Source organism: Camelina sativa, chromosome 19, assembly GCF_000633955.1.
Source record: "Camelina sativa cultivar DH55 chromosome 19, Cs, whole genome shotgun sequence".
Classification (NCBI taxonomy): domain Eukaryota; kingdom Viridiplantae; phylum Streptophyta; class Magnoliopsida; order Brassicales; family Brassicaceae; genus Camelina; species Camelina sativa.
The window spans coordinates 7,865,953-7,892,874 of NC_025703.1; the positions used below are offsets into that span (position 1 = coordinate 7,865,953).

General features: G+C 35.3%; 5 protein-coding genes and 1 pseudogene across 5 annotated transcripts; 2 read left to right on the forward strand and 4 right to left on the reverse strand.

Annotated features, from left to right (window-relative positions):
* Positions 2,374 to 6,959, forward strand: LOC104765454 (malonate--CoA ligase-like). The gene is made up of 15 exons (XM_010489166.2): positions 2,374 to 2,828; positions 3,089 to 3,252; positions 3,355 to 3,537; positions 3,906 to 4,077; positions 4,204 to 4,289; positions 4,488 to 4,610; positions 4,723 to 4,830; positions 5,192 to 5,290; positions 5,425 to 5,517; positions 5,627 to 5,704; positions 5,820 to 6,006; positions 6,100 to 6,173; positions 6,315 to 6,494; positions 6,578 to 6,631; positions 6,724 to 6,959. Exons 1-15 carry the CDS (start codon positions 2,654 to 2,656, stop codon positions 6,766 to 6,768), a joined length of 1,821 nt encoding a protein of 606 aa, XP_010487468.1. The 5' UTR covers positions 2,374 to 2,653; the 3' UTR covers positions 6,769 to 6,959.
* LOC104765453 lies at positions 7,012 to 7,943 on the forward strand. Its single transcript, XM_010489165.2, has 3 exons — positions 7,012 to 7,309; positions 7,389 to 7,529; positions 7,657 to 7,943. The coding sequence occupies exons 1-3, from the start codon at positions 7,145 to 7,147 to the stop codon at positions 7,828 to 7,830; spliced, it is 480 nt and encodes a 159-aa protein (XP_010487467.1). The 5' UTR covers positions 7,012 to 7,144; the 3' UTR covers positions 7,831 to 7,943.
* LOC104765452 (protein NRT1/ PTR FAMILY 1.1) lies at positions 7,895 to 11,829 on the reverse strand. Its single transcript, XM_010489164.2, has 4 exons — positions 11,500 to 11,829; positions 11,169 to 11,386; positions 9,055 to 9,611; positions 7,895 to 8,969 (listed from the first exon to the last, which is right to left on the reverse strand). The coding sequence occupies exons 1-4, from the start codon at positions 11,609 to 11,611 to the stop codon at positions 8,069 to 8,071; spliced, it is 1,788 nt and encodes a 595-aa protein (XP_010487466.1). The 5' UTR covers positions 11,612 to 11,829; the 3' UTR covers positions 7,895 to 8,068.
* Positions 19,182 to 20,647, reverse strand: LOC104765455 (annotated as a pseudogene).
* Positions 20,768 to 22,780, reverse strand: LOC104765456. Its single transcript, XM_010489169.2, has 4 exons — positions 22,390 to 22,780; positions 21,685 to 22,129; positions 21,481 to 21,596; positions 20,768 to 21,395 (listed from the first exon to the last, which is right to left on the reverse strand). The coding sequence occupies exons 1-4, from the start codon at positions 22,778 to 22,780 to the stop codon at positions 20,974 to 20,976; spliced, it is 1,374 nt and encodes a 457-aa protein (XP_010487471.1). The 3' UTR covers positions 20,768 to 20,973.
* On the reverse strand, positions 23,279 to 24,443 carry LOC104765457 (putative F-box protein At3g16210). Its single transcript, XM_010489170.1, has one exon. The coding sequence runs from the start codon at positions 24,436 to 24,438 to the stop codon at positions 23,347 to 23,349; it is 1,092 nt and encodes a 363-aa protein (XP_010487472.1). The 5' UTR covers positions 24,439 to 24,443; the 3' UTR covers positions 23,279 to 23,346.

Consider the following 26,922-nt stretch of genomic DNA (forward strand, 5'->3'; position numbering starts at 1 on the left):
TTTTTTTTTTTTTTTTTTTGGCTTTTTTTAGCCCTCTCTTCTAGTCGAACCCGGGACCTAAAGATGACAGGTCCTTTTGATCTGTGATCAAATAAAAAAAAGATTTGATTTGTTTTGTTTTCCATGTGAAATATTAGTTTTTTTTGTTACCAAAATATTTTATTTATCACTAGTTAAATTCTTGTATTTTGTTACTAATTTTTTATATATGAGTAAAAAAACAAGTAAACATTTTGGTATGTATACAACTTTAACATTTTGTTTTTATAGATTTAATAAATCCTAATATATTTTAATTTAAAGACACTAAAGTCAAATATGGTACTAGTAATAGTTCCATAAAAAAAAAATTTGGAACAAACTGTGGTACAGTAAAGATGATGGAGGGTTGGGTTTTAGGTGTTTGGATGATTATAACACGGCTTTGCTTGCCAAACAGCTTTGACGGCTAATAACAGTCCCGAATTCACTTTTTGCACGGGTCTTTAAAGGCCGCTACTATCAGCACTCCGATCTTTTGGATCCAATTAAGTCTTATTCGCCGTCTTATGGGTGGCGGAGTATTGTTTATGTTCGCTCTCTGGTTAACAAAGGACTGATTAAACGGGTAGGATCTGGTGATTCCATTTCGGTATGGACTGACCCATGGATCCCTGCCTAATCTCCGAGACCAGCACTAAGCACAGGGTTATCTTCTGACCCTCTGCTATGCGTTTCAAACCTTATTGATAGGAATTCTCATTCCTGGGATATGGCTCACCTTACGGCTATGTTTGTCCCGGAAGATGTGGCTATAGTTTCTGCTTTACCTTTGCGACAACCGCACAAACCAGATTTGCTGGGTTGGCACTTTACTAAGTCTGGTAAATATTCGGTAAAATCAGGGTATCACATTCTCCGTTCAAAATTGACGGCTCCATATGAGGTGCAAGTCTTTGGGCCCATTATTGTGTCTCTCCAGGCCTTTGTGTGGAAAATTAGATGCCCCCCCCCCCGAAACTCCGTCATTTTATGTGGCAGGTGCTTTCGGGCTGTGTGATGGTTAAAGCTAATATACCAAAACATGGTATAAGTGTTGATGATATGTGTGGTCTATGTGGTTCTCGGGAGGAGACAATTAATCACGCCCTCTTTGAATGTCCGCCAGCTAGGCAGGTTTGGGCTTTGTCACCTTTTCCGGCAGGCCTAGGTGTTTTCCCATCGGAGTCAGTTTTCACCAATATGCACCAATATGGATTATCTCTTTTGGCGGTTTGACAATGTTCCAACACAGGAATTCTTTCCCTGGATTTTGTGGTATATTTGGAAGGCGCGCAATGATAAACTTTTCAATAACCTGGATTCAAATTCCCTTGCTATTTTGAGGATAGCGGAAGATGAGGCAAAGACATGGGCTTTGGCTCAGACAGAGGATATGGTTTTAGATTCGTTGGCTATTAATGAAGGTGTACTCGGTGGGAATGGGAGATTAGGAGTTCCCAGGTCTTCGTCGAGTTACATTTGTTTTGTGGATGTTTCTTGGAAAGCAACATATAGCTATGCGGGTAGAGGATGATTTTGCACGTCACCTTGGGGTAATCCCCTACTATGAGAGCTACCAACCTTCGCTGCAGTCTTTCTCCTCTTCATGCCGATCTTGAGGCCCTTAACTGGGCTATGTGTTGCATAATTGGGGCGGATAATCAATTTGTAGTCTTTCTCACCGACTGCTCCGACTTAGTGAAGATGGTGTCTTCACCTGCCGAGTGGCCATCTTTTACGCCTTATTTGGAGGACATACAGGCAGATAGAGAGGAATTTGTTTCGTTTGAGTTAGTCTACATTCCTCGCTCTCAGAATGGTAAAGCAGATAATTTAGCACGACGAGTTTGTACTGTTCCGTATTTAGTTTCCTATGTAAACAATGTTTCTTCGTTTTGGCTTGTATAAGCCATTTTTATATGTTGTTGACAAAAAAAGAAAAAAAAAAGTTTTGGAAGTTTAGACAGGGTCGGAAATAGTTGATTGAAGTATGAAGACATTAATTGCATGTTGGCATTTAAATAAAAAAATCTACCAAGAAAGTTCAAATCAATGAATGCCGTTTGTAAAATGTTAGCTAACCACTGAAAAAACTGTTAATATCAACGGTCAGGATCACACCACGAGTGGAGCTGCGATATTTCTGATGGTCTTTTAATTTTCAGTTTAATGTATTTCTTCTGATGGTCCTTACTTAAAATGAAATTAATGACTTAGTACATGATAAATCAAGTGGTAAAAGAGCTAATCAGTAATTAACCAAAACTAAAAATAAAAGTGCTTAACTAACTTAGCTAGCCCCAGGTTTCTTCTTCTTCTTCTCTTTCTCTCAACATTCATAATTTACCCAAAGATACAAAACGACAGAACAAAACAGAAACCATCTTCGCTTTTTCATCGTCAGAATCACGCACGTGGCTGAATTGTCTTGTCTCCGAAGAGAATAAAGTCGTCAAACGCTTCAGTCGCTATTTCATGATCCACGAAAGTAGTTGTTTTTTGTTTCCGCGATTGCAACCTAAGATGAACAGCTACGTAATTTGACTCTACGACTACAGAAAAAAAAAAAAAGAAAGTTGAAATCTTTGAGCGATATCATATAAACAACATTTACATTACTGCAAACCTAAAAATGACCGCTACGGCATTAAAGAGTTTCAACTACTCTTTGTCTTTAATTACAACCCATCGACTCAACCACAATTACTACTACGCAATTCACTCCTGTCGTCGTCTTCCTCGATTCCAGCCTGCTTCGTTTCTCAATTCTGGGCTTCGATTCTTCCACTCTAATCGTCATCTCTTCTGTAAGTTCTCTCTTTCTCCGAGTTTACTTCTGTGATCTGGCACGCATGTTACATGTTCGACGAAATGTCTCAAAGATTCGTGCTTTCCATATATAAACGTTGATGATCCGTAAATTAGAACAACTATGTGTTATTTTCGTCTTAATTTACTGCAAAATTTTCAGCATCACCAAAAAACTTCTCTTTATTTATTTATGTATTGATCTGAATTATATCTATGTGATATCTCTTTAACCTGAAATTATTTGTGTATGTTGCAGCGTCACAGTCTGGTTCACTCATGGAAGTGTTTAAAGCAGCTTGTTCAGAAGGCTCTTCTAGTTCCTCTGATAGGATTGCGATTAAAGCCGATGGAAAGAGTTACTCTTATGGCCAGCTCATATCGTCTGCCTTGACCATATCTAAATTATTCTGCAAAGATAATGTATGGTGGTGATTGGTTTGATGTTTGTGGCCATTATCTCTACTTGAAGCCATCTCACATTTTTATGCTATTGACTTTTTTTCTCCACTCTTGATATCGTAGGGAGGTGAAACTAAGAAGTATGAAGGGTTTGGTAGTCTTAAAGGAGCTAGAATTGGAATTGTGGCAAAACCTTCTGCTGAGTTTGTTGCTGGAGTCCTTGGAACATGGTTTAGTGGTGGTGTAGCGGTTCCACTTGCACTTAGCTATCCAGAAGCTGAACTCTTACATGTGATGAATGATTCGGTATGAAATCTATTTTTTCTTCTTATTTTCTTGGAAGTTTAATTTCGGTTATGGCCACTCAATCTTCAAGAAACTGTTTGTTAGTTCGTAAGTAATCGTGATCTTAGTTTTGTGATCTCTGCATTTTGATCCATATCCAAGCTCTTGGTTTTTTCTGGCATCAGTTGTTCTCCCCCATGACCAAAAAGTAGAATTAAGTAGAACAGATATATTAGAAGGCCTAGGTTGTTCTGGACTGGTTGGCTCTGTTTTCTACCATATTCATTCATTAATCAAGCTTAGAAGTGTGCCGTAAACTGCTAATTACTATTGAGTAAGAACTATTAACATTTTTCTTGGACTCTAACATCATTGTTTATGGTTTTCAGGATATATCTCTGTTATTGAGCACAGAGGACCATAGTGAAACTATGAAAACTATCGCAGCAAAGAGTGGCGCTCAATTTCATCTCATTCCTCCTGTTGTTGACTCAACTTCGGCAACTGTTGCTAGCAATCAGCTTCAGGACAATAGTTTTGAAACAGAAGGAAAATTTCTAGGTAAATTCTAAATAGTCCTGAAATGATGAACTTATATTTGAGGCTACTCTTTTAATTTCTGCTCCCATACATTCAGGCAATTATTGGTCTGTCTTTTCTGCATTACATCAGCCTTTATTTGTGCAGATGATCCAGCATTGATCGTCTACACTAGTGGTACAACTGGTAAGCCAAAAGGAGTTGTCCATACCCACAACAGCATCAATTCCCAGGTATATATATCCCGAACTCCATATGTAGCTCACGTCATGTTTAAAATCCTTTCAACCTGCATTAGAATGTTGCTGCATATGTTATATTGATAAAAATTGTGATCTTCTTATGAGCTTTAGGGTATTTCTCTGTCTCTCCAGTGAGTAAGCGAAATTATGATGCACCACTTTATAAGTTATAAGCTTTTATATGTGCAGGTGAAAATGTTAACTGAAGCTTGGGAGTACACATCTGCTGATCATATTCTCCACTGCCTCCCACTACATCATGTGCATGGGCTTTTTAACGCTTTATTTGCTCCTCTTTACGCGCGATCTTCGGTAACTTATACTATCAGTATTTGCTTAGCTAGCTCTTTCAATATACATTTAACGTCTGAAAATATCAAGCTCGTTATAGGTTTTTAGTTGATGTTTACATTCCTCTTTGAAGGTTGAGTTTTTGCCCAAATTTAGTGTTAGCGGAATCTGGCGTAGATGGCGTGAATCATATCCCGTTAATGATGAAAAAACTGACGACGCCATAACTGTATTCACTGGAGTAAGTCTTCGATTTTGCTTTTATTCCTTCAAAAAAATTTCTAATTCATGAATTAGTTGTCCCTGCGTCAAGTTAAGCGTTGATTTCAAGTTGTATCAGCCTTTTCTTGAACCAAAATAGCAAGCTTATTTGTATATGTTTATATTTTGGGTTCATATCTGAATCGAGGGAAGTATTCAGCGCCAGATAACTCAATTTTACTATGTACCATAGTCTTGGCTGAGTCGATCACTTTCCAGGCCCTCTAGATATGAAAAGCAAACACATTTTGCTTAAGAGAAATTTAGCTTGAGACAAAAAAGAGAGTCATATAAAGATTTAGCTACTTTCAAGTGGTTAAAGTGAATGTTGTAATAAACAGGTTCCAACCATGTATACTCGGTTGATACAAGGTTATGAAGCAATGGATAAAGAGATGCAGGACTCTAGTGCTTCTGCTGCACGGAAGCTTCGCCTAATGGTAAGCAACCAAATATCTCCTAGAAATGCAAATTCAGCTTAGTGATTATCATGTATATGCTTAGACGGCTGTTCTATTTTCAAATTCTGGTGGAATAAGTGCTTACATATTTGCGGATAAAATACATTTCTTAGATGTCTGGCTCCTCTGCTCTCCCTCGACCTGTCATGCATCAATGGGAAAGTATCACAGGTCATCGTCTATTGGAAAGATATGGCATGACTGAGGTAAGTAGATTTTCCTGTCTCTTTTAGTTACAATAATAAAATACCTTAGCCAAAGCCTGTTCTTAGTAGTTACATCTACTGAATTAAAAATTTTGTCAAATATTCCCAGTTTGTAATGGCAATATCAAACCCCTTACGGGGCGAAAGGAAGGCAGGTACTGTCGGCAAACCGCTTCCTGGTGTAGAGGTCAGTGAGATCCTCTTTCTCTTAGGTCCAAATTCAATACCTTTTTACCAATGCCACACAGCTGAAGTACTAATACTGTTGACATGAATACTGAAAAAGTGTGTCAATATGATAGGCTAAAATTAAAGAAGATGAAAATGATTCGAATGGAGTGGGTGAGATTTGTGTTAAAAGCCCATCTTTGTTTAAGGAGTACTGGAATCTTCCAGAAGTGACTAAAGAATCATTTACGGAAGATGGATACTTCAAGACGGGAGATGCTGGTAGAGTGGATGAGGATGGATATTACGTGATTCTAGGACGTAAGCAGAACCAATAAATACATTCAAATACAAATTAAGAGTAGTTTGTGGTTTTCTCTTAATATCTTCTTCTTCTTCTCTGGCAATGATCAGGCAATAGCGCTGACATTATGAAGGTTGGAGGATACAAGTTATCTGCCTTGGAAATCGAATCAACCCTTCTCGAGGTAAACATCCATTTTCGTTTTTTTGGGTCTTTGAGTATCAGAAGCTATTTTTCTCATTGAGAGATAGGGAATAGAACTTAAGATTACTAAACCGAGAGAGCTTGATCTCGTTGAATGAAATCTCTGGAATGTGTTATGCAGCACCCTACGGTTGCAGAATGTTGCGTGTTGGGGTTAACAGACAAAGATTATGGGGAAGCCGTTACTGCGATAATTGTAGCAGAGACAGAAGCAAAGAAGAGAAGAGAAGACGAGTCAAAACCTGTAATGACCTTAGAAGAACTGAGCGGTTGGGCTAAAGACAAGCTTGCTCCTTACAAGGTACTCAAAATATGCCAAAATGTTATCCAACAGTCTTGTCAAAGTATTTATTTTCTTGCTGATAATAGTCTTTATCTTTTCAGCTACCAACGCGGTTGCTAATATGGGAGAGCTTGCCCCGCAACGCCATGGGAAAGGTAGCTATTTTTTCCCCCTGAATGAAAATTTGTTTGATGTAATCAAATAAGAGATATCATTCTTAGCTTTTGGAGTATATTTCGAATTGCAGGTAAACAAGAAAGAGCTAAAGAAATCTCTGGATAATCAAGAATAAATCCTAAGTCAACCATGGATTTCGCTGTTACTCATTGTTCTTTCGCTGTTAAACATAGAAATATACATGCATAAATCATAAATGTATTTTCCTTTTTTTTACTCGACTGAATAATGTCCAGAGTCAAGAGTCAAGACCAAAGTATTTGGAAAGTGATCTCCATTATACTATATAATATATATTTCAATGTTTATCGTGGTGAACGTAACAATCGTTAAGTGTGAAAAGGAGGAGAGTGTCGGTAAATCATTGAGGCCGCTAATCATCAGTAATCATTCCACAAACACAAAGGTTATAGTGGTAATTAACTCTAGTGATCCGATCCGTTCATATATTCGACTTGCAAGTTGTTCTGTAACGAGCACGTAAAAGAGAGATGGTAGATTCCACGGTCCTTAAAACGACATCATCGTATCTCGAAGAGATAGCACAAGGCAACGGCAAAAGCGAGTTCGAGGGATTAATCTTGCAAGGCTTAGAACTCATCCATGTCGGGAAAGGAGTCTTACGATGTAAACTACTCGTCACAGATCGTGTCGCGGTACGTAACAAAACTACTCATCCATCGAATCGAATCGAGTTTTTCAATCTTTTTACTAACAACGAAAGATGATTTTTAGGGAGAAGATGGAGCTTGGCACGCCGGAGTGATGACGGCGGTAATGGATTCGATCGGAGCTGCTGCTGTGTACTCCACCGGCGACGGGCTAAATTCCTCTCTTGATCTTAACTCTTCGTTTTATTCAAGGGCCAAGATTCAAGTTCGCTTTCCTATCACTCATCTTAACTCATTTTTCACGTTGTATACATTAGATGAAACATGGAAATTACTAAATTAGGTAAGTGCATTATTACTATTATTAGTAGTAATAATTATACAAATCGCAGGAATCGGTAGAGATAGAAGCAAGAGTGAATGGGATTAATGGAGGATTAAAATCAGTTGTGATTGAGATCAGAAGAGAAACAAGTGGAGAAATCATAGCCACAGGAAGGTTGTGGATGTCCCCTCTTAGCGTCAAAGTCATACCCAATGTTTCTGATCTTCTTAGTAAGCTTTGATTTTTTTTCACATAAAATTACCAATATTGAAAATTTGATTCTCTTCAATCAAATACTAGTATCATACACACAAATGGCTTTTTGTAATAAATTAAGCACACCCATTAATTTAACATCATCCCTCTACATCCTAAGAAAATCCAAAATCCATTATATATAATAATCTAATTACATACAAATATATAGCTTTTTTTATAACACACGAACAGTACCATTTGTGATCAACCATTTCTGGATCTTAGTTTAATTTAACAACTTCCTCTTCTTCTTCTTCTCTCACACCATTAACCTTGTCATTTCTCACCTGATCTACCGTAGGACCATACGACCAGCTACACACAACGTAATAGATGACATTAACGAAGCTCAAGATCGCTAAAACCCAATAGTAATAGTCGTAGTGACCCTTGTTGATATTATCTTCAATCCAGCTAACGTTTCCCTTCTTTGAGCTACTTTTGACCGCATTTAGAATCACACTAGCCAAGATATTAGCCACCGCCATTCCTAGACCGAACAGCGAAGCAGCTATGCTGGACATGCTTTTAGGGAACTCTGTGTAGAAAAACTCTGTTTGTCCTATCCCGGTTAAGGCCTCTGCTAAACCGTGTAACACATACTGTGGTACCAGCCACATCGCTGAGATGTTCACTGTTGCGTCGGCGTTGTTTGCGAGTCCTTGGCTTATCGCGGTTTTCCTTCTGTAATGCTCAACAGTTGCCGAAAGCGCCATTGCTAAGAAGGATATGAACAGCCCTAATCCCATTCGAATCTTGACATTGACCCTAACCGGTCTGCCTTGGATCTTGGAAGCTAAAGGGAGGATTGCACGGTCGTACAGAACGACCCATGAGATTAAGGCTATGATTGTGAACATACCGAAAGATCCAGCTGGGATTTGGAAGGTCGAACCGCTGCTTAAACGTCGGTCCATTGATTTAGCTTGAAGCAACTGAAACGAGTTCTGGCTTACGTTTATCGACATCATTATCCCAGTGGACCATACCGGTATCACCTTGACCAACGCCTTGAGTTCCTCAACTTTGTCCGTTGTGCATAGCCTCCATGGGTTTAAGGCTAAACCATCAGAACCAAGGTCTTCCTCGCGGTTTTTTATGACACAAGCTTTGTTTATAAACCTAAACAATTGCTTGAAAGTGTCAATATAAAAAAAAAACAAAAAACTAATCAAGAATTATATATATGAAATGGATTCCAATTTACCTCAATTTGTCACTTGGAGCTTTGACTTCAGAATCTTTCAAACGATAATAACACTCGTTGGAGTCATGATGATCCAGCAAACTTAACTTCCTGTTCACGTAAGCTGCAACAGCCACTTGAGCTAAACCAGTGAACAGACTCTTGCTCACGTTGCGTTTAACGTAGAGAGGAGAAGCGAAAACAAACAAGAACCCCGCGAGCAGCATGAGAATCGCGGGTATCCCAAACCCGATTTTCCATCCTAGATGATCTTGAATGTAAACAATGACGGTGAAAGCGATCAAGACAGCAACCGATGAAGAAGCGTAGTACCAACCAAAGAAGCTTTCAAGAACTCTCTCGTTCTTAGGATTCTCTTTGTTGTCCAATTGATCAGCACCAAAGGCTAAAGAACATGGCCTGATTCCTCCTGATCCAATCGATATAAGTGCGAATGCGGAATACAAAAGAGCCAATTGTGAAGATGTCGCCGAGCTGCAGTTGGTTCCGGCTGTTGCTAGACAAGGTGATGGCTTCACTTGCGGTAACATTGCCGTTAGCCATAGTACCACCATACCCTGCAACGTTTTGATTCAAAAAAATTATTAAAATGGTAGTAAAATCACTAAATTAAAACAGTATAAAATCAAAAATTGACATAGATCGAATAATAGTTACGTAAAAGAGAGGGTATATATACAGTGTGCACTGTGCAGGTTAGATTTTGTCGTTTTACAAAAATAAAAATGTAGTTTTTAATTCATTCGTAAGATGACTTCAAAGAAAAGTACTTCCAAGAACAAGAATCTAAGTTTTAGATCAGAGAACTATACGTACGTCAATTGGTCACAATCATACGAGAACATTATTATAATTTCTTACGGAAAATGATTGATACTCGAGATGAATGATTGCTATAGCTAGAGATTTCAAAATCAATTGATGTACTGATGTCACCATGTATGTATATGATAAGGTTTGTTTTTCAAGTGGGTGAGATAAAAAAAGGTTTGAGATCAAGAATGGGACGAGTAGTACAAAAACATGGGTCACACCAATCGATATTGCTTTCATGTCTAACACTTATATGTTGGCCAAAAACTAATGTCAAATCCTTAAATGGTGGCAAAATGTGGGGTCAACTACGTCAGCCTTGACCCATATATATGGACTCATAATCATATATAACTTATCAAAATAATCAAAAAAATAAAAATTCAAGCAGTGTGGTCTTTCGCAATCACAACTTGCGAAAGAAAGGCCATAAACCATAAGGTAAGCAACAAGATTTTGAAAAGAATAAAAATGGGATTATTTAATTAATAATGATGATTTAAAATACTTTTATGATGATTATTTAAGACATGTTATTATATAAACCCACATGGGACATATCAGAACACCTGGCTTCGAATTTAATAAAACCGACTTTGATATTTTTATTTTGTTGATGGACACACAAAAACATTAAAGAAAAGACAAAGCGGTTTAGTTTACATTTCATTGGACAGCAATTTCAGGGTAGCACATGCAACATGTGAAATTTTTTACTCTTAATGGAAAGAGGCTTCTATAGTGCTTAATCATATCAACTCTTAAAATAGAAATTTCACTGTATATATTATAAGTCTTACTATACTTTACGCAAATATATATACAGCTACCAAATGAGACAGGAAACGCACGGTAAAAAAAATATTACCATATCAAAAAAAAAAGTCACTATTTCGAGAATTTAAATAATTTTTTTTAAAAAAATTAGTTAGAAAACCTCGTACCATTTAATTTCTAAGGCTCTTAATTCTATGACTTGGTTAGATTTTATTGAATCTTCTTTTTGTTGTCGACACAAGTAAAGTCAAGTTCAATCATCGAAAACTGTCAAACCGGAATTTTAACTCACAATTACCGATGCCAAGTAGGTTCGGTCCAATTATCAGATGCCAAGTAAAGGAAAAATACGGATTACACACACCACCGCAAGATATGATTATTTTCACCCAAATTAGTCTTGAAAACATTCAAGTGTCTGAATTAAAAACTTTGTAACACAGAGTTGAAAACGAACCGGATTAAATCGGTAAAATGAAGAAGAATAAACCGGGAAATTGAGAGAGAGAGGGGACGGAAATTACCAGGAAACCGGAGAGAGAAGCAACGGCGATAGTGAGGAAGCGACCCAAATACGAATCTGAGAGGAAAGCTCCAACGAGAGGCAGGAAATTAGTAGCAGCGACCCACATGAACAAAACTGTCTGAGCTTTGGCAACTCCCAATCTGTAATCATTCATCAGGTAAAGAATCATGTTCTGTAACAACCCGTAGCTCGCCACTTTCTCGAACGCCTCGTTTCCTTCACCCAGTTTGTATATATAACAAGAAGAAGAGGGAATTTAGAATCAAGATTTGGGTTTTGTTAAAGAGAAGAAAAAATTAAAGTGAGAGATGTAATGTTTTAGTATTTACCAATGATGAAAGGCATAGTGAGAAGACCACCCTTGGCTCTGCTTCTTCTTCTACTACTACTTGGTTGAAGCATCTCCTTTGATGAGTCTTTTTGATCCGGAGGGTTCTCCATTGTGTTACCTTTCTTCAGCTTAGCTTAACGGGAAAGATAAGAAGAAGAAGAGAGAAGAAAGAAGAAGAAGAAGATCTTTGTCTTTGTGAGAGAGAGCTAAAAAGAGTTAATGCGATCTTATTTCAGTTCAGACAGCGAGGAATCTCTGTTTTCTGCGACGAGTGAGCAATAATAAATGGGGGCAGAGAGAGAGAGATATTTAAATATACTTACCATTCTTCTTTTTTTAATCTTAAGCCAAATAAATTAATACTACTACTCTACTTGTATCAATTTTTTAATCAACTTATTATCCTAATGGTTTTTAACTTCTTTTTTTATATAGAGTGAAGGTTATCCTATTTGCGTACGACAATTTTTGGTTTTTTAGTGGATTTTTCATTTTTTTTTACTACAAAAAAATTAACTCAAACGAGTTAATTAGTAAAAAAAATTATTTACATACATAATATTGTACGAAAATGTTATAAAAATAGGATTAAACGTCATTTTTCTTCTTAGTTATATAAAAACGTCAATTGATGGGTTTTTCATTCTTAGTTATATAAAAGTAGGAGGAAAGAAAGTTAGATTAAACGTCATTTTCCTAATCTTGCTAAAAACAAGTTAATTAATAAATGCCAGAAAAATATGTTTCTTTTTTTAAAAAACAAAATATATGGATATAGATATGAAAATTAACATATAAAGATGTGTATATATAGATATTTACAAAAAAAAAACAACCAGTACATTGTACATTCAACTTTCAATGTTCCATGTTACTTACATCAAACATAAAAAGGTAGTGCTGTTCACTTGTTTTTGAAATAAATCCTTTTTAAAAAAATCTATTTCTATTTCAAGCCAGCAGAAAATTATTTGAAAATATGTTAATAAATGTAATCTTATTTAAATTGGTTTTTTAAATATATTGAGATGTCTCAACTTTTGAACATTGGAGTCGTCTTTGTAAGACATCTCATTAGTGTTCTAGGTTTTATAAGGGTTGCTGATCGCACACATGTTTACTTACTTACTCCAAGAGATCAGCCTATACTTGAAATTATGAGCTCAAAGCTTGCCAAGCGCATATCATTCTTAAGTAAGGGAATGAAGAAAACTTCAATTTTTCTTCTTGACTAGTCACATATTTTCAATAATTCATTATCTTTCTGAAGAAGTCTTCTTCTAATGATCAGGCCTACATATAAATAAAGTTGTTCCATCTCCTCAACTTGAAAGGTTTACAAGTGCTAATCACAATCTTGTAACTAAACACGTAAAATAGCTTTCACAAATCACATCCCATTACCAAAAAGGAAGGGATCAAAATCATAACAAAAGTTTACTAATAATTGAGAAATGGAAAACATCCCATGAGGTTAACAGCTTTTGTTTTGGCTGTCTCTCTTCCTCTTTTCTTGACAAATTGAAACTTTTCTAATTTGATTTCTTTCTTTCATTATAAAGAAATAGAAGAAGAGTCATCAAAGTAAGTGCAATCATATTTTAAAGTTTTTTTTGTTGCTTCACTTTCTCCAAATCACACTAATAAGTCAACATTTCCACAAAGAGTTGGCCCAAAAAAAAAATACTAATAAAATAGTAGATACCACAACCATGTAACAATGTATGACCTTTATTTACTAATAAACTTTTTTTTTTCCGATCAAACCCTATATATTAAGTTATTGGAGATGACTTTCTTCGAGAGAACCAATTAGGTACCGACGAGCTTACATGGGAAAAACAGAAACCTCATGCTCTTGCACATTTCGCAAGTTTATCGGCACGAATATTATCCTCTCGGGGAATATATCTTATACTAAAACTAGCAAATCTATCTCCGAAATGAATAAAATCTTTCAATTCTGATAAAAAAGTCGGCCAATCCTCGATATTAGACGTCATCCTTAGGAGGTCTGAACAATCCGTAACAAAAAGAGTTTTATCCAAGTCCAACGCTAAAAAGCACTTCATAGCCCAAATAAGGGTATCTAACTCTGCATGCAATGGGGATAAGCTTCTGCACGATCCTTTTAGCCCCATGTGCAGGATTCTATCACCGATAGACGCAATCCAGCCATGCCCACTCCTATCCATCTCTGTATGCCAAGATCCATCTATAAAACATACAAGAGATTCTTGAGAAATTGGGATCGAAGGTATGCTTGCTTCTACTACCGCTGGTGCTAAGTCTCTGTTATTTGCTCTTCTCCAAACTTTTTCTTCTTGGATAGCTTTCTCCAGTGTATCTTGCGGATATTCAGAGATATTTTCAAACACTTTCTTATTTCTTCCCTTCCAAATGTACCACATCATCCACGGGAACGTTCTCAAGTTTTGATCAGTTGCACCAGAGTTTTTACCACGCCCATATAGAAAATCGAGGTTGCTATATAGGGAAGATGAAGGGAATACCATAGGATGTGAGGGGATTTTCGATAAAGCTCATACTTGATGGGCTGGGAGGCATTCAAATAGCATATGGTTTATAGTTTTCTCCTCCGCTCCACATCTAGGACAAACTTTATCTCTACCAATATGGAGATAATGCAGACGTTGACATGTTGCCAAACACCCAGTCACACATTGCCACACGAAATGCTTAAGCTTCCGTGATGTTTTTAACTTCCATGCTTGCGCCTTAAGTGTCGTAACACTAGGTCCCTGAGAAGGGAGGTCACCAGCATATCCAGATTTGACGGTAAAATTTCCAGACTTTGTCAGAGTCCAAGAATAACCTTCCCTCGAGGCATTCAAACTCGGTTTAATCCCCAAAATAAGGGTAATTTCTTTCGGGGGGGAAGAGTTCCCGAAGACGTTTAATTTTCTACTTTTTTGTGTTAAAATCTATCAAGGTGTTAACACAAATCAAAAGATTTCTCTCATTATTTAAACTTTGGGGTGGCCGTGTTGGCGTATCTGGGATCCATGGTTCAGTCCAGATGCACGTATTAAAACCCAAGCTTATGATCTTACGAATTCCGTACGAAAGAACATGATTTGCTGCCAACATACAGTAGTACTTTATCTAAGAAGTTTCGGACTTTACAATGTACAGTAGTAGTAATTACTTCGAAGATAGTAAATTAAATTAGTTTTTTCCCTCTGCTAATGTCGCTTTTAGACCAAACCCCATTACTTATCCCCAAAAGTTTCTCTAATAAAATAGGTTAGACTACAACCATCCATTCCAAATTGACAATTATAGTTTTGATGTGACTAAATCCGAATAGTGAATGCAAAAATAAAAACATTCATCAAAAATATCTAACGAAAACAAATACTTCTAGATTTTGAGAATATGAAATAGTGAAATGCGTTATATACAATACTATAAAAATATATGTGGATAGAAACTGAAGTATATATATACTTATCATTGGTATTTAATTTGTTAAGGTAACATCCAAAAAATAATAAATATAAGTATATTTTTTTAAAAATTGATCGTTTAATTAGTTACCATAAAATTATATCATTGCAGATCATAAGACTCGTTAATTTAGTAGAACCCAAAAACTTAAAAACAAAAATCATTATCTGAACTTTGTTGTGGTCTTTGATGTTCATATATTTTACCCTGTTTTCCCTTAATATATTCACATCTTTTGCATCTTTTGCTATCCATTTTGACCATTATTGCATAGCTTTAGGACTGTTCTTGCATTAGAGTTTAGTTGTATTGCATTTGCATCTTTTCATGCATAAACAGGTGATTTTGGAGCTTAAGGAGCATGGAAGCAATGCTGAGGAGAAGTGAAGCAATCATGAGGAGAAAGCAAGAGAGCTAAGGCTGAAGAACCAAGGTCCGGAGTCCAACTCGACTGCCCACTCAACCAGACACTCGACCGTGTGCTGAGAGGGACTCGACCGAGTGGGAGGAGCACAAGAGGAGCCAACTCGACCGGTCACTCGACCGAGCACCAGGTCGAGTTGGTCGAGCCGCTTGGCTATTTTGTCTTCTAGCGTTTTTAGGGCTTCCACTACATTTTCTATATAAGGGCTTGTACTTGCAGCCACCAAAAGGTCCAGCTTTTTAGAGAGTCTAAAACCTAGTTTTTACCTTTTTTAGAATTATTCCTTTTGCATTTTTATTTTCTTAGATCTTGTACTTCTTTTAAAAAGGAGAAAAAGACTAAATTCTTCAATATTGTTGGTTTCATAACTTTCTTAATATTGAGAATTTGAGTTTGGTTCTTTCTTCAATATTGTAGATCTTTGATTTATCTTTCTAATGATGCAAGTTTCAGTATTTTCTGGGTTTATGATTTTGATGTTCATCATGTATGCTTGTGAGTAGTTGCTTAGGATCTTGAGGATGGGTTAGGCTGGGTTGTGTTTGAGGTTTGTTTGATTTGGTCAAGCTTGATTGTTGTAGATCTCTTCTAGGCTAGATGTTCTTAATGCTGATCCTATATCTGAGAGGGTAGGATCTGATTTCAAGCCTCTTAGCATCACACCAATGTCTAAGGAGCATAGATAAGGCTAGATCTAGAGACTATCATTAGGCTTGCTAAGAGATTAGAAGTCTTGTTTGATTTTTGACATATTGCTTAATGCCTGCTTGTGTAGATTCTTTACTTTGTGAGAACAAGTCTAGAGATGCATGAGTTTGATTGTTTCTTGCCATGAGAGTGGATTAAACATGTCTTAGAAATATATGTCTAGAGATTAGCTCAAGTTGTTTGAGATTTGTTGACCAGGTTAGATGACCTCAACCATAGTCCAACCCATGAATCCCTCCTCAAGACCTTCCTTGTTTATTGATTTCTTAGCTTAAATCCTGTTGTTTGATCGTTGTTTGATTCGTTTTGGTATTGCTCTGTTTTTCTTGTATTGCTCTGTTTTGCGTATTTGTCCAGCTCGACCCTGCACTCGATCAGCACTCGATCGAGTGCTTGCTCGAGTTCCAACCCAGAACTTGTGTTTATGATTTATGTTTGTCCTGTTTCACCCTAGTTGCATTTCTGTTGCATTCATTTAGTATCTTGTTCATTACTTACCTTGCATTAGTTCAATTCTTGCATTTCCATAGTTTCTATTTCTGTTTGTCATAATCACTATGTTCCATTTGCATTTAGCTCCTAGTTCTTGTAGTTTTACTTTCTGCACTTTCTATTTCATCATAGGATTGTTAGTGACAAACAACCTTTACATCTGGCTTGACTTAGACTCATATGCACATCTTGATTGTTCACAAATACTCAGATTAGATTGACAACTCTTATACTACAATTGCATAAGGGGAATTGAAACACCCTAACATCCATTCATTCATAAGTCATCATTCCATACATCATTCACCACCACCTACAAAAATAGTCATTTTCAGTCTTTATTGCATCCACATCTAAATACCAAACTCCTGACATTTAAAATAATTCGAAATTAATCAAGACATCAACTATAGAATTCTCCGGTTTATAAACAACAACAAAAAAAATCTCTTAAAATATTTTCTTAGATTTGAAATTATCATAAAAAATATATTTTAAAAAAAGGTGAACAAAAAGCCATAATGATGAAAGTGACATGGTCATTTGCCTTGCACGTGGGTGTTGGATACTCTGCAATCTCCTTTTTGACAAACTTATTAATCTACTACTACTCATTATGTCATTTCATTATAAAATTGTGTGTGATCATCATAACTAGTTTACTTTCTGATTGTTAAAACTACTTTTAGTTAGACTCGTTGTACCTTAACACCTACCTTAACACAAAAACCAAACACGAATTGGTTGGCTAAACCGATTTCAAGAAAATCCAAATTCAAACGACACTGCTACATATGGAGAAGAAACTTTATATTAAAACACATAACACATAACACTGTATGTCGATATAACAAAAAAGTAAATGCTAACATATTTTGGTTTTTACTATTGGCTTTTCAGCTTTTATGAAAAAAAGAGGCTTGTGAAATAGCACAGTCCAAAGAGATGTTCACGATACATATATTTTGGCGAATATTTTATTTACGACTTACCGAGTGGAAAACATTACAGAATCTTTAATTTTGATTATTGATATATAAAAATGGTGTGAATATATGAAGAGATTGTGGACGAAGATAATTCTGGGACAGTTCCAAAAGAAGAAACTGTTGAGAAATTGGATTTGTCTGAAACACGTTTTTATTATTATACAAAGATTGCTTGACTTACACGCCAACCCCTAAAATTTTTCTTCCATTTCTTACTTCAAGAAGGAAAGATCTATTGAGGTATGTGTCAGGTTTCAGACTTAGTTTTTCTTCTCAAATTCAAAGAAAAATAAATATATTTTGTCAGACCTCATTTTTCTCACCTACTCGCCTTTCTTATTCAATGTTTTGGTCTCTCTAATTTTTTTTTTTCTTCTAATTCTGTTCAAAATCCCTTCTCTATTTACACACAAGTTATTTACCAGCTTGTCTCCTTCTTCTTGTTGTGATTATTGGAATTTAGAAGTTGGGGTTTTTATACTCTGTTTAGTTGTTTGTTAAATACTCGTTGGAAAAATAAATTCCAGTCTTGCAGAAAAGTTAATGTCGAAATTATTATTATTATCAAAAAAATTGTTAGAAAATTAACAAAACCAACAACGCGTTTTATTTCACTTACAAATATGTATGTATGTACAAAGGACCCTCTCTTTTCTAGCTCCTACTCTCTTTTTCTGTTTTTGTTTTTTTAATCTAAATTCATGAACATGCCTTTGATATTTCAACACTTTATTGTCCCCTTTCTTATCATAAGTCAAATCAATCTATTATCCTAAATCTCAAAAAAAAAACTCTTGTCACATTTTTGTATGCACCTTCTATTTTATCCTCGGAATCAATAATCGTAAATTCAAACGTTAAATCATCCATCATATGGGAAACAATACATACTATTTTAAAATTTTTAGAAACACTCATATACTTTGATTCACTATCAAACTGTTTAGGTGAAAATACATGCCACCAAAAAAAATACTACTAGTAGTAGTAGACTTTCATTTGATCAATAATTATAACTTGAAAAAGAAAGTGAAAGAGGTGCGCTTGTCTTGTAAAGTCCCCCCATTGTTTTAAGGGTTACACAAAAGAATGTCCCTCGTAATCATGAAATGAGCTGTGTTACATCAACCCTCTAGATCTTCCCACTTTTTATTTTCTATAATCATAAACGTCACTTCCAAGTATTTTATACTCCATTATTAGTCTACACTTTCCTCGCTTGATTTCTTCCTTGAACAATATAAATTGTGCATCATTATTATCAGGTACATGCACGCATCAGTAAGTAAAAATGTACTAATTACAAGAAAGAAATAGAAATTCAATGTGAAGTCTCTCTCAACTAACATAATATGATGATGTCTATTAATGTGTTTACTCATTATTAAAGAAGTTACGATCGACACAACATTTAAAGTTAGTGTTCATGGCAAGCTATGTGTCTAAATAATAGTGTTTATTTATTTATTCTATTTCACAACTATTATTGTTTTGTAACCAAAAAAAAAACTAGCTAACTATTATTGTTTCAAAGCCAATGCATCACTTACTAGCAAAAGATGTGTTTTAGATAAAGAAAAGGTTACACATTCGGAATCCAATGATAATTTTCACATTATAGTAAATGTAATAAGTTAGTTTTTTGGACGGGATACAAAGAAATGAATACAGCAAAGAGGAGATTTTCTAACTTACAACAACATTATATTTTATTTCTTGAGTTTCTTTCTTCATTACATATACAAACAAGAAAAAGATTAGAAGAAGAGTTTAGGATGATTAGTATATGTGATTCGAATGATCTCAAGCAGATTCTTCGGACCACTCGTGTAAAGTAGGAGTCTTGACTCCTATATTCTTCATGTCAAGAATATTCGCTGATCCAACGAAAGTAACGACAATGTTAGTTCCTTTCTCCGAAGATGACAATGAAGAAAACAAGATTTCTAACAAAGGAGATGACTTTGTTAAACCACAAAGACAAAAAAAAAAACCAAACAAAAGTTTTTTACCGGTATGGATCTCTGGTGTTGCAGCAGCTGTGGCATCTGTGATAACAGTCACATTTGGATAATCCAGCTCCACTACATCAAAAACCGTTTGCCGGATACAATTCGGTGTTTGAACACCTGCACAAAAAAAGGGTTACAGAAACAAAAAAGAGTCCAACAAAAGTTTCATGATAGTGTTAAGACTCTTGAACATACTCACCAGCAATCACTAACTTGCTGACACCAGAAGTTTGCAAGAAGGAATGAAGATTGGTTCCAAAGAAAGCGCTGAAACGGGTTTTAACTATCTTATAGTCTTCTTCTTCTTTAATGACCAATCCATCTACCAATTCTGAACCTACGGTGTCTTTAACAGTTGGCCCGACTTTCTCAGAATTGTAGTGATGGCGTCTGAATATTTCAACATCTCTTCCTTGAGGATCATGTTCCCTAACAACCTAAAAAAACGATTAAGAAGCTCTCATTTCTCATCAATAGTACTTACTACAGTTGACTTAGAGAAACTAAAGATCTTACACTTAGATTCTGAAAACAGAGCTTGCAAGCAAAATATAACAAAACAGAGCTTAGTTTTGGATTCTGCTAACGAATTCTTCTTATAGCAGGACACAACCCTATCATGAGAAAACTGCTACAACTCCATCCATTCCATGAGAAATACTATGAGAGATGAAGGAGAAAGTACCCAAATCACGAGGATTCACGCTGCCTTGCGAGTTCTACGACTCTGATAACATTAGCAACTATAGATTTCCCACCTTTCACTTGCATAACAGAATCTTCCTCTATGAAATCGTTCTGCCCACACAAAAACAAATATTTCAACATATACTCCCCAAATCCCAAAAACACACACACCAGCGAAACCCTATCACTACCAAATTACAAGATATTCACATGTTGAGAGACCTGCATATCGATAACGAGTAGAGCCGTGTTCGTCCATCTCTCGGCCATGGTTCCAAGCACAGAGATTTGCTTGAATTGCTAATTCTACTAGATCAATAGGCTCTTTCTCATCGTAATAATTTAGAGAATCTCGGCCCATGGCTTGTGTCTTCTTGTTCGGCCCAACAATAAAGAAAACACAACAGTTGTCTCTATTCCGGTTTGCTAAACATTTCGCCTAAGTTTAAGATAATCTAAACCGACTAGTATTAATCAAGGAACAAGACAAACGTTGCCTACCTTAAAATTTAAACCTGCTAAAGCATCACATCACAAGAGAGATTCACAACCGACCAAGACACATGAAAAAGCCACAGTAGAAAGAATCTCCTGTATTAACAGACTTTAGTTTTTTTAACTTATAAGAGGAAATTGAAAAATAAGCTAAGGTAAATAAAACTCTTCTTTTTGCAGGAATCACACAATCTCTATGACCCGGGCTTGGATATCTCAAGGTAAACCATTTGAGTATAGCCATTGAACACTGACTTATCCAGCCGACCTAAACCCACTCGTTGGAACAGACGGTGCTTCCCATCTGCTACGATTGGTGGAGTCGAACGAGCAGGGTCATACCGCGATTGATGTGTCAATGATGGTCCTGCAACCGGAGGTAGCTCCCAATACACATCGAGAATCGATTCTACGTACCGACTGTTTTGAAAATGCTGATTGTATGAGATTGGCGTGTTCGTGTGGTTAAAATCGTCTCTCATCTCTCCTTTAACTCCCCACCATGTTTCACCTGGTCCACACAGTTCCTCTGTATCAACTGCTTTTTCCCAGAACTTCTTCCTCTTTGATCTCATCCTGGCTTCATCGCTGTCTTTGAAACAACTGTGTCCGCCTCCTGGAGAAACAAAAGAATCCATATGAGAATCAATCCAATTCTAAATCCATGTTGATCACATATCTGATCTCTTTAGAACCCCCACCTCTTATATATGACTGGTCACATATCTGTCTCAGGGAATAGTGATCTCCAGTTCCTGTATCGTAGTTATCCTCGAAAATAAGATGTCGGAAACCAGCTTTCAGTGCTTGCTTTAGCCTGCTCATTTTCAAATATGTTAAAAAAAAAAATCAGTGAATTCTTAGCAAATGCAATATGAGAAAGAGATGAGAAATGAAAAAACTACCTTTTGAGTTCATTCTGATGGTCATCAAAGAAGACAATAACGCGACTGAGATCTGTTATTCCGTGTTTTCGCAACACAGTCTTCCAATCAACACTTCCGAAATCAACAAAATCTTTGCCTGCAAAGTACGTGCAGTTTCCATCTACATAGGCAGGTCCCTTTCTTAAATACTTCTCGGGGTGCCTTGGGGTAAGTGAGATAATAGGTGTATCTGGCATGGCCTGCCGCAGAACCCAAGTGGAGTGTCCCTTAAAAGCACCACTCTCAATCATCAGATCTGGCTTAAGCCAACGGGCCATGAACCATAACCCAAAGCTGTGATCAAAACCCATTCCATACATGTTGTTCTTGATAGGCCGTGTTTCATATATAGGCACAAACTCTTCTAGACCCTTGAGTAAATCTTTTGAGGTCCATTCAACTTCTTTTCCATGTTTCGATCTGCCTTTTGCCAAGGACAAAAATTAAATACTTCCATAGCAACAACAAAATTAAACAATGTATTCCCTAAAAATCACTCGTAATGGTTCTTCTCCATTGATTTTGTCTACACACAGCACAACCACTACTATCTAGAGACCACTAGAAGCTACAAAGCCTTCAATGCAATGGAAACCTAGATTTCAAATCTACAAGGAATCAATTCACAATGTTGAACCACAAAACGAATCAACGGTTCAAGAAACAGAGATCTCGAGTGCTTACACCAAGGAACACCGAGGGCACCGAAGTCCGATTCGAGGCCATCAAGACCGAAGAAGCCGATCCGAGCAGCGGGATCGAAGCCGGAGATGCAGACGAAGCTGTGAGAATGTAAAGCAACGGAGATGAGGAAGAGAAGGACGAGGAAGAGGAGAGCGAGGATGAGACAAGGCCACCACTGATGACCGATCCGAGAAAGGAAATTGGAAGCAAGGAGGTAGATGTGTGGGCGTTTGGTCTTAGATTCGTCGGTACCGGATTCGCCGGAAGCAGATAGATCGGCGTCTGAGTGAGGACGGCGAGATGAAAGCGCCCGATCCAGCATCGTCGTTGGAGTTTTCGGTGACTGAGAGTGCCACAGTGATTGCCCACTGCTCATCCCTCCTCTCTCCATTAATATTCTTTTCTTCTTTTTTTTTTTTTCTCTCTCTCTCTTTGGAGTTTGGTCAATTTATTCAATTTTTATAATCTATAAATGAATGACTAAATAACCAATTTCATTTATCCCGGTTTGGTCTTTAATTCAACAATTCAAACCAATTTCGTCTATCCGGTTATAATGTAGGATCACTTTTTTTTATGTTGTTGTGTTCAAGAAACTAAATCGATTTATACGTTTACAATACAAAATATTATATATAATATTATATATAAAATTATGTAAAAATATATGTTAAAATAAATAAATAATAATAAATTATAAACTAAAATTATTAAAAATATATTTATTTAATTTAGATTAATAATATATGAACATTAATATAAATTTTAAAAATTTAAATATATGTAGTTAAAAATAAAATATATATATATATATTAAAATAATATTATGTGATTTTAGGCGGTCTAAGCAGTCTCTAGATTTATATTGAGCGCTTAGCGCCTAGACCGTTTTTTTTTTACATGTGTATGTTATGTATTTGGTGAAAGTATTAATTTATTGAGTTTTATTTTTTACTTTCAAGTAAATATGCGATTAGTAATCTTAGGAGTCTCCACAAATTCACAGAGAAATCGTAACCCGGCTAGAGAGTTACAGAACTGGACTTGTTCAAATTTCTCGTCTCCGGTTTTGTATAAGAACACCTTCGTCTTCGTACGTTCTTCAGTTTCCATCTCGAAATTATCTTTGTATCCAGTGAACGTTACGACGAGATCGTTCCTTTTAGTAAAAGACACGAATTCAACTTGATAATCGTAGATATGATCATGTACGGAGATGAAACTCGAGGTTGAAAGGCTTATAATCTTGTTCCATGATGATCCGGTTTTCTCCATAACCGAAATCTTAATCTCCTTCCTGCACGTTTCGTACTCTGTGATACAGAGTTTTTGGCTTGTAACGCCTAACCATGAACACGTCACGCCTTGGTTGTAAACCGAAAGAGGGAATTTTCGGTATTCATGGGTTGAGAGATTAAAGCATAGGATAAACCGGTCAGTACTAGACCGGTAAGCAATCCAATAGAGGTATTGGTCCAATAGTGTACCTCTTCTGTCTCTGTAATACCAATCAGGATTAGGAATCCGTAGGCTCTCTCTCCAAGAACCGGTTCTAAATTCGAAAACATGCGCCGTGGAAGCATCACGCCGGTTGATAAACTTTACGACTTTGTAATCGTCGTGAACCGGGTCATAACCGAAACCCAGAATGTTCGAATCTGGGTATATACCGGGATTTGGTAAGATCTTAAATTGCTTCGAAGATGGATTCCAAACCATAAAAGTGTGATTCTTTAAGGTAACACATAACGTCCCGTCACAATGAAGCACGCATGTGGATTCATCGATCATCGACTGATCCAAAGGGAAATCGAGTTTAAGAGGGTTTGTAATAGCCGGACGCTTGCTTTCCACGTCAAGCATGTAGAGATCCTTGTCGTAAAACGACACAAACTTCGCCGGAGAATTGTTTTGGTACAATTCTATGAATCCACGGTGGTTGATGAGACCTCTCCATGTCTTGCTGACGCATTTGAATCGAGCAAGATCCTTCGTCGATAGCCTCACTAGTATCTCAATGGCTAATTCATCCGGGAGATATTTCGTCATTTCTTCTTTTTCTATGGTTTGAAGATGTTTCGTGGATTTGCATTTCAATTTATAAAAGAGACAATTTGTACAACTCATTCGCGTGTTTGGTCATCATTAACTTTATCTTTCACGATGACTACTCTACACAAATTGATTTATTAATTACTAAAATATTTTAATGCAATTATTTGACAGGTAGTTGAAGACTAATCAACCATTTTATTTATTTAATCAAATCTATACTATTAAAGCAAAAAATACTCGTAAACCAACTTTTATACCATAATTTTCTTTTGATACTTTTTAAATAAAAATGTTAGTATTTAATAATTATTCATATATTTATATATCATTGAAATAAATTTTTCTAACCTTTCAAATTAAGTCGGATACTAGCTGGTCATTTAATAGTAGGATTAGTTGACCCGATTTTCTCATCAATATTTATCATTGATTATCAAAATGAAATTAAATCTTGGCAACTGAAATTTTCAATGGTTTTAATTTAAACCATATATTTTTATTTCCAAATCTTACAAAATTGCTTGATTGTAAAGATTTCATTAACTGCAAATCTAAAACAATCTTATGAGATAATCATATATTAACTGCAAATCTAAAACAATCTTATGAGATAATCTTACACAAGAAATATTCATATTTTAGTTATAACAAAACAAAAAAAACAAGATAATTTTAGGAGATTTGACATATAAAATACTATTAACTTCTAAATATATCTAATCTCACTATAAAAACAATAGTTCTTAACCATTGAAATATCTCAAATTTAAATTTCTGATTTTTTATAAATATTTTAGGAAAAAACAAAAAAACAAAAAAAAAATTACAATTAATATTTATGCATATTTTTTGTCACAGTTTTAGGAACAAAGAAATAATTCCAGTTTAATTTTGAAAAAATTACCTAATTACAATTTTAAATAAAAATTAAATTACTTTAAAATGTATTTTGAAATAGTAAAGTATTCATTATAGCCTTAATAATATAAAGTTAATTAATATATAAGATATGTGAAACTAATAAAGATCAATTCAAATTCATTTTAATAAATATATAAAGTATATCTAGATCAACTTATTTGTAACTACTCTCTAAAACACAAGATATACAAGAAATATCTTTAAAAATATCTTATGTAACTAATATATTTTGTAATCATAAATAAAAATAATATATATTTATGAAAATAAACTATTTCATGTATTACATTTGTTGTTTAAACAAAGTTATAAAAAAAATCATTTTTAAAAAACAAAAAAGCAAAGAAATTTGTATTTGTATTTGTATTTGTATTTCTAAATAATAATTACCCAAAAATAATTATATAAACTCGAAAATTCAATAGTTACAATTGGTTGACTATATTGTATTACTATAAATTTATGCAAAATTGAATATTAATAAGTAGCTTTTTAATTTATTTACTATGAACAAATCTTCTATTGCATAAAGAATAAATTATATTGAAAAAAATGTGAGAAAATCACAAAATTTAGTTATGTTCTTATCCAAAATTGTTGGACAATAAAAAATTAAGGATTAATGATGTTTTATCTCGTCCCTATCCGTTAAATTTTTTTTATGTTCTCTTTTAACTGTTTTTTTACGGGTAGGGACAAGATGAAACATGACATGACATGACAAGACGGGATAGGACGAGATATATGTGCAATAGTCCAAACTAAACCAAATTAAAAACTGATATTTGGATTTAACACTTTTAAACATACAACTATGGCTTAAAAACTGCAAAACTTTCATTGCATATTTGTTACCCTACCAAAGATTAATGATGTCTAAACAACATACTTATCTAAATATGTTTAACATTTACCATATACTTAAACCAAATATAATACTCGAAACTTTTAAAAATTTTGAAATTATAAAAAATACATAAACCAAAATATTTGATGTATTCAAAATATATATATATATATATATATATATATTAATTACAGCATGTGTTATTCCCTGTTATACATGCTGTAGCAGCACGGGTATCACCGAGCTAGCATTACAGCTAATCGGTCCGTCATCACGAATTTTTTAATGATAAAGAGAAGTCTTTCATGATTACGTTCATAAATGTATTTATTACCAAAATATTTGAATGCAATTTTTGACACGTATTTGTAACAACAAAAGCGTTTGATGTGCAGGTTTAGCATTTGTTTAGGCATTACGTTCATCAAAAATTATACGTACCCGTTTCTCTCGCAAGCCTTTAAAGTTTAAATAAATTTTTGCTCAAATTAAGACTTTTTTGTGTGCTTTATGCGTCGAGAGTGGCTTTGGTGGGATCACTAACAAGTGACAGGTCTCTTGCAACTTCTTTAGACAAAACATGAATGCCCAGTTTGCAACCTATGATAATGGATTAATGGGTTATCGTATAGAATACTGATCACAGGGTGCAAATTTAAAGCCTTGCTTCAAACAGTTGAAGAACGAAAATTAATTACACTTTAGTGGCA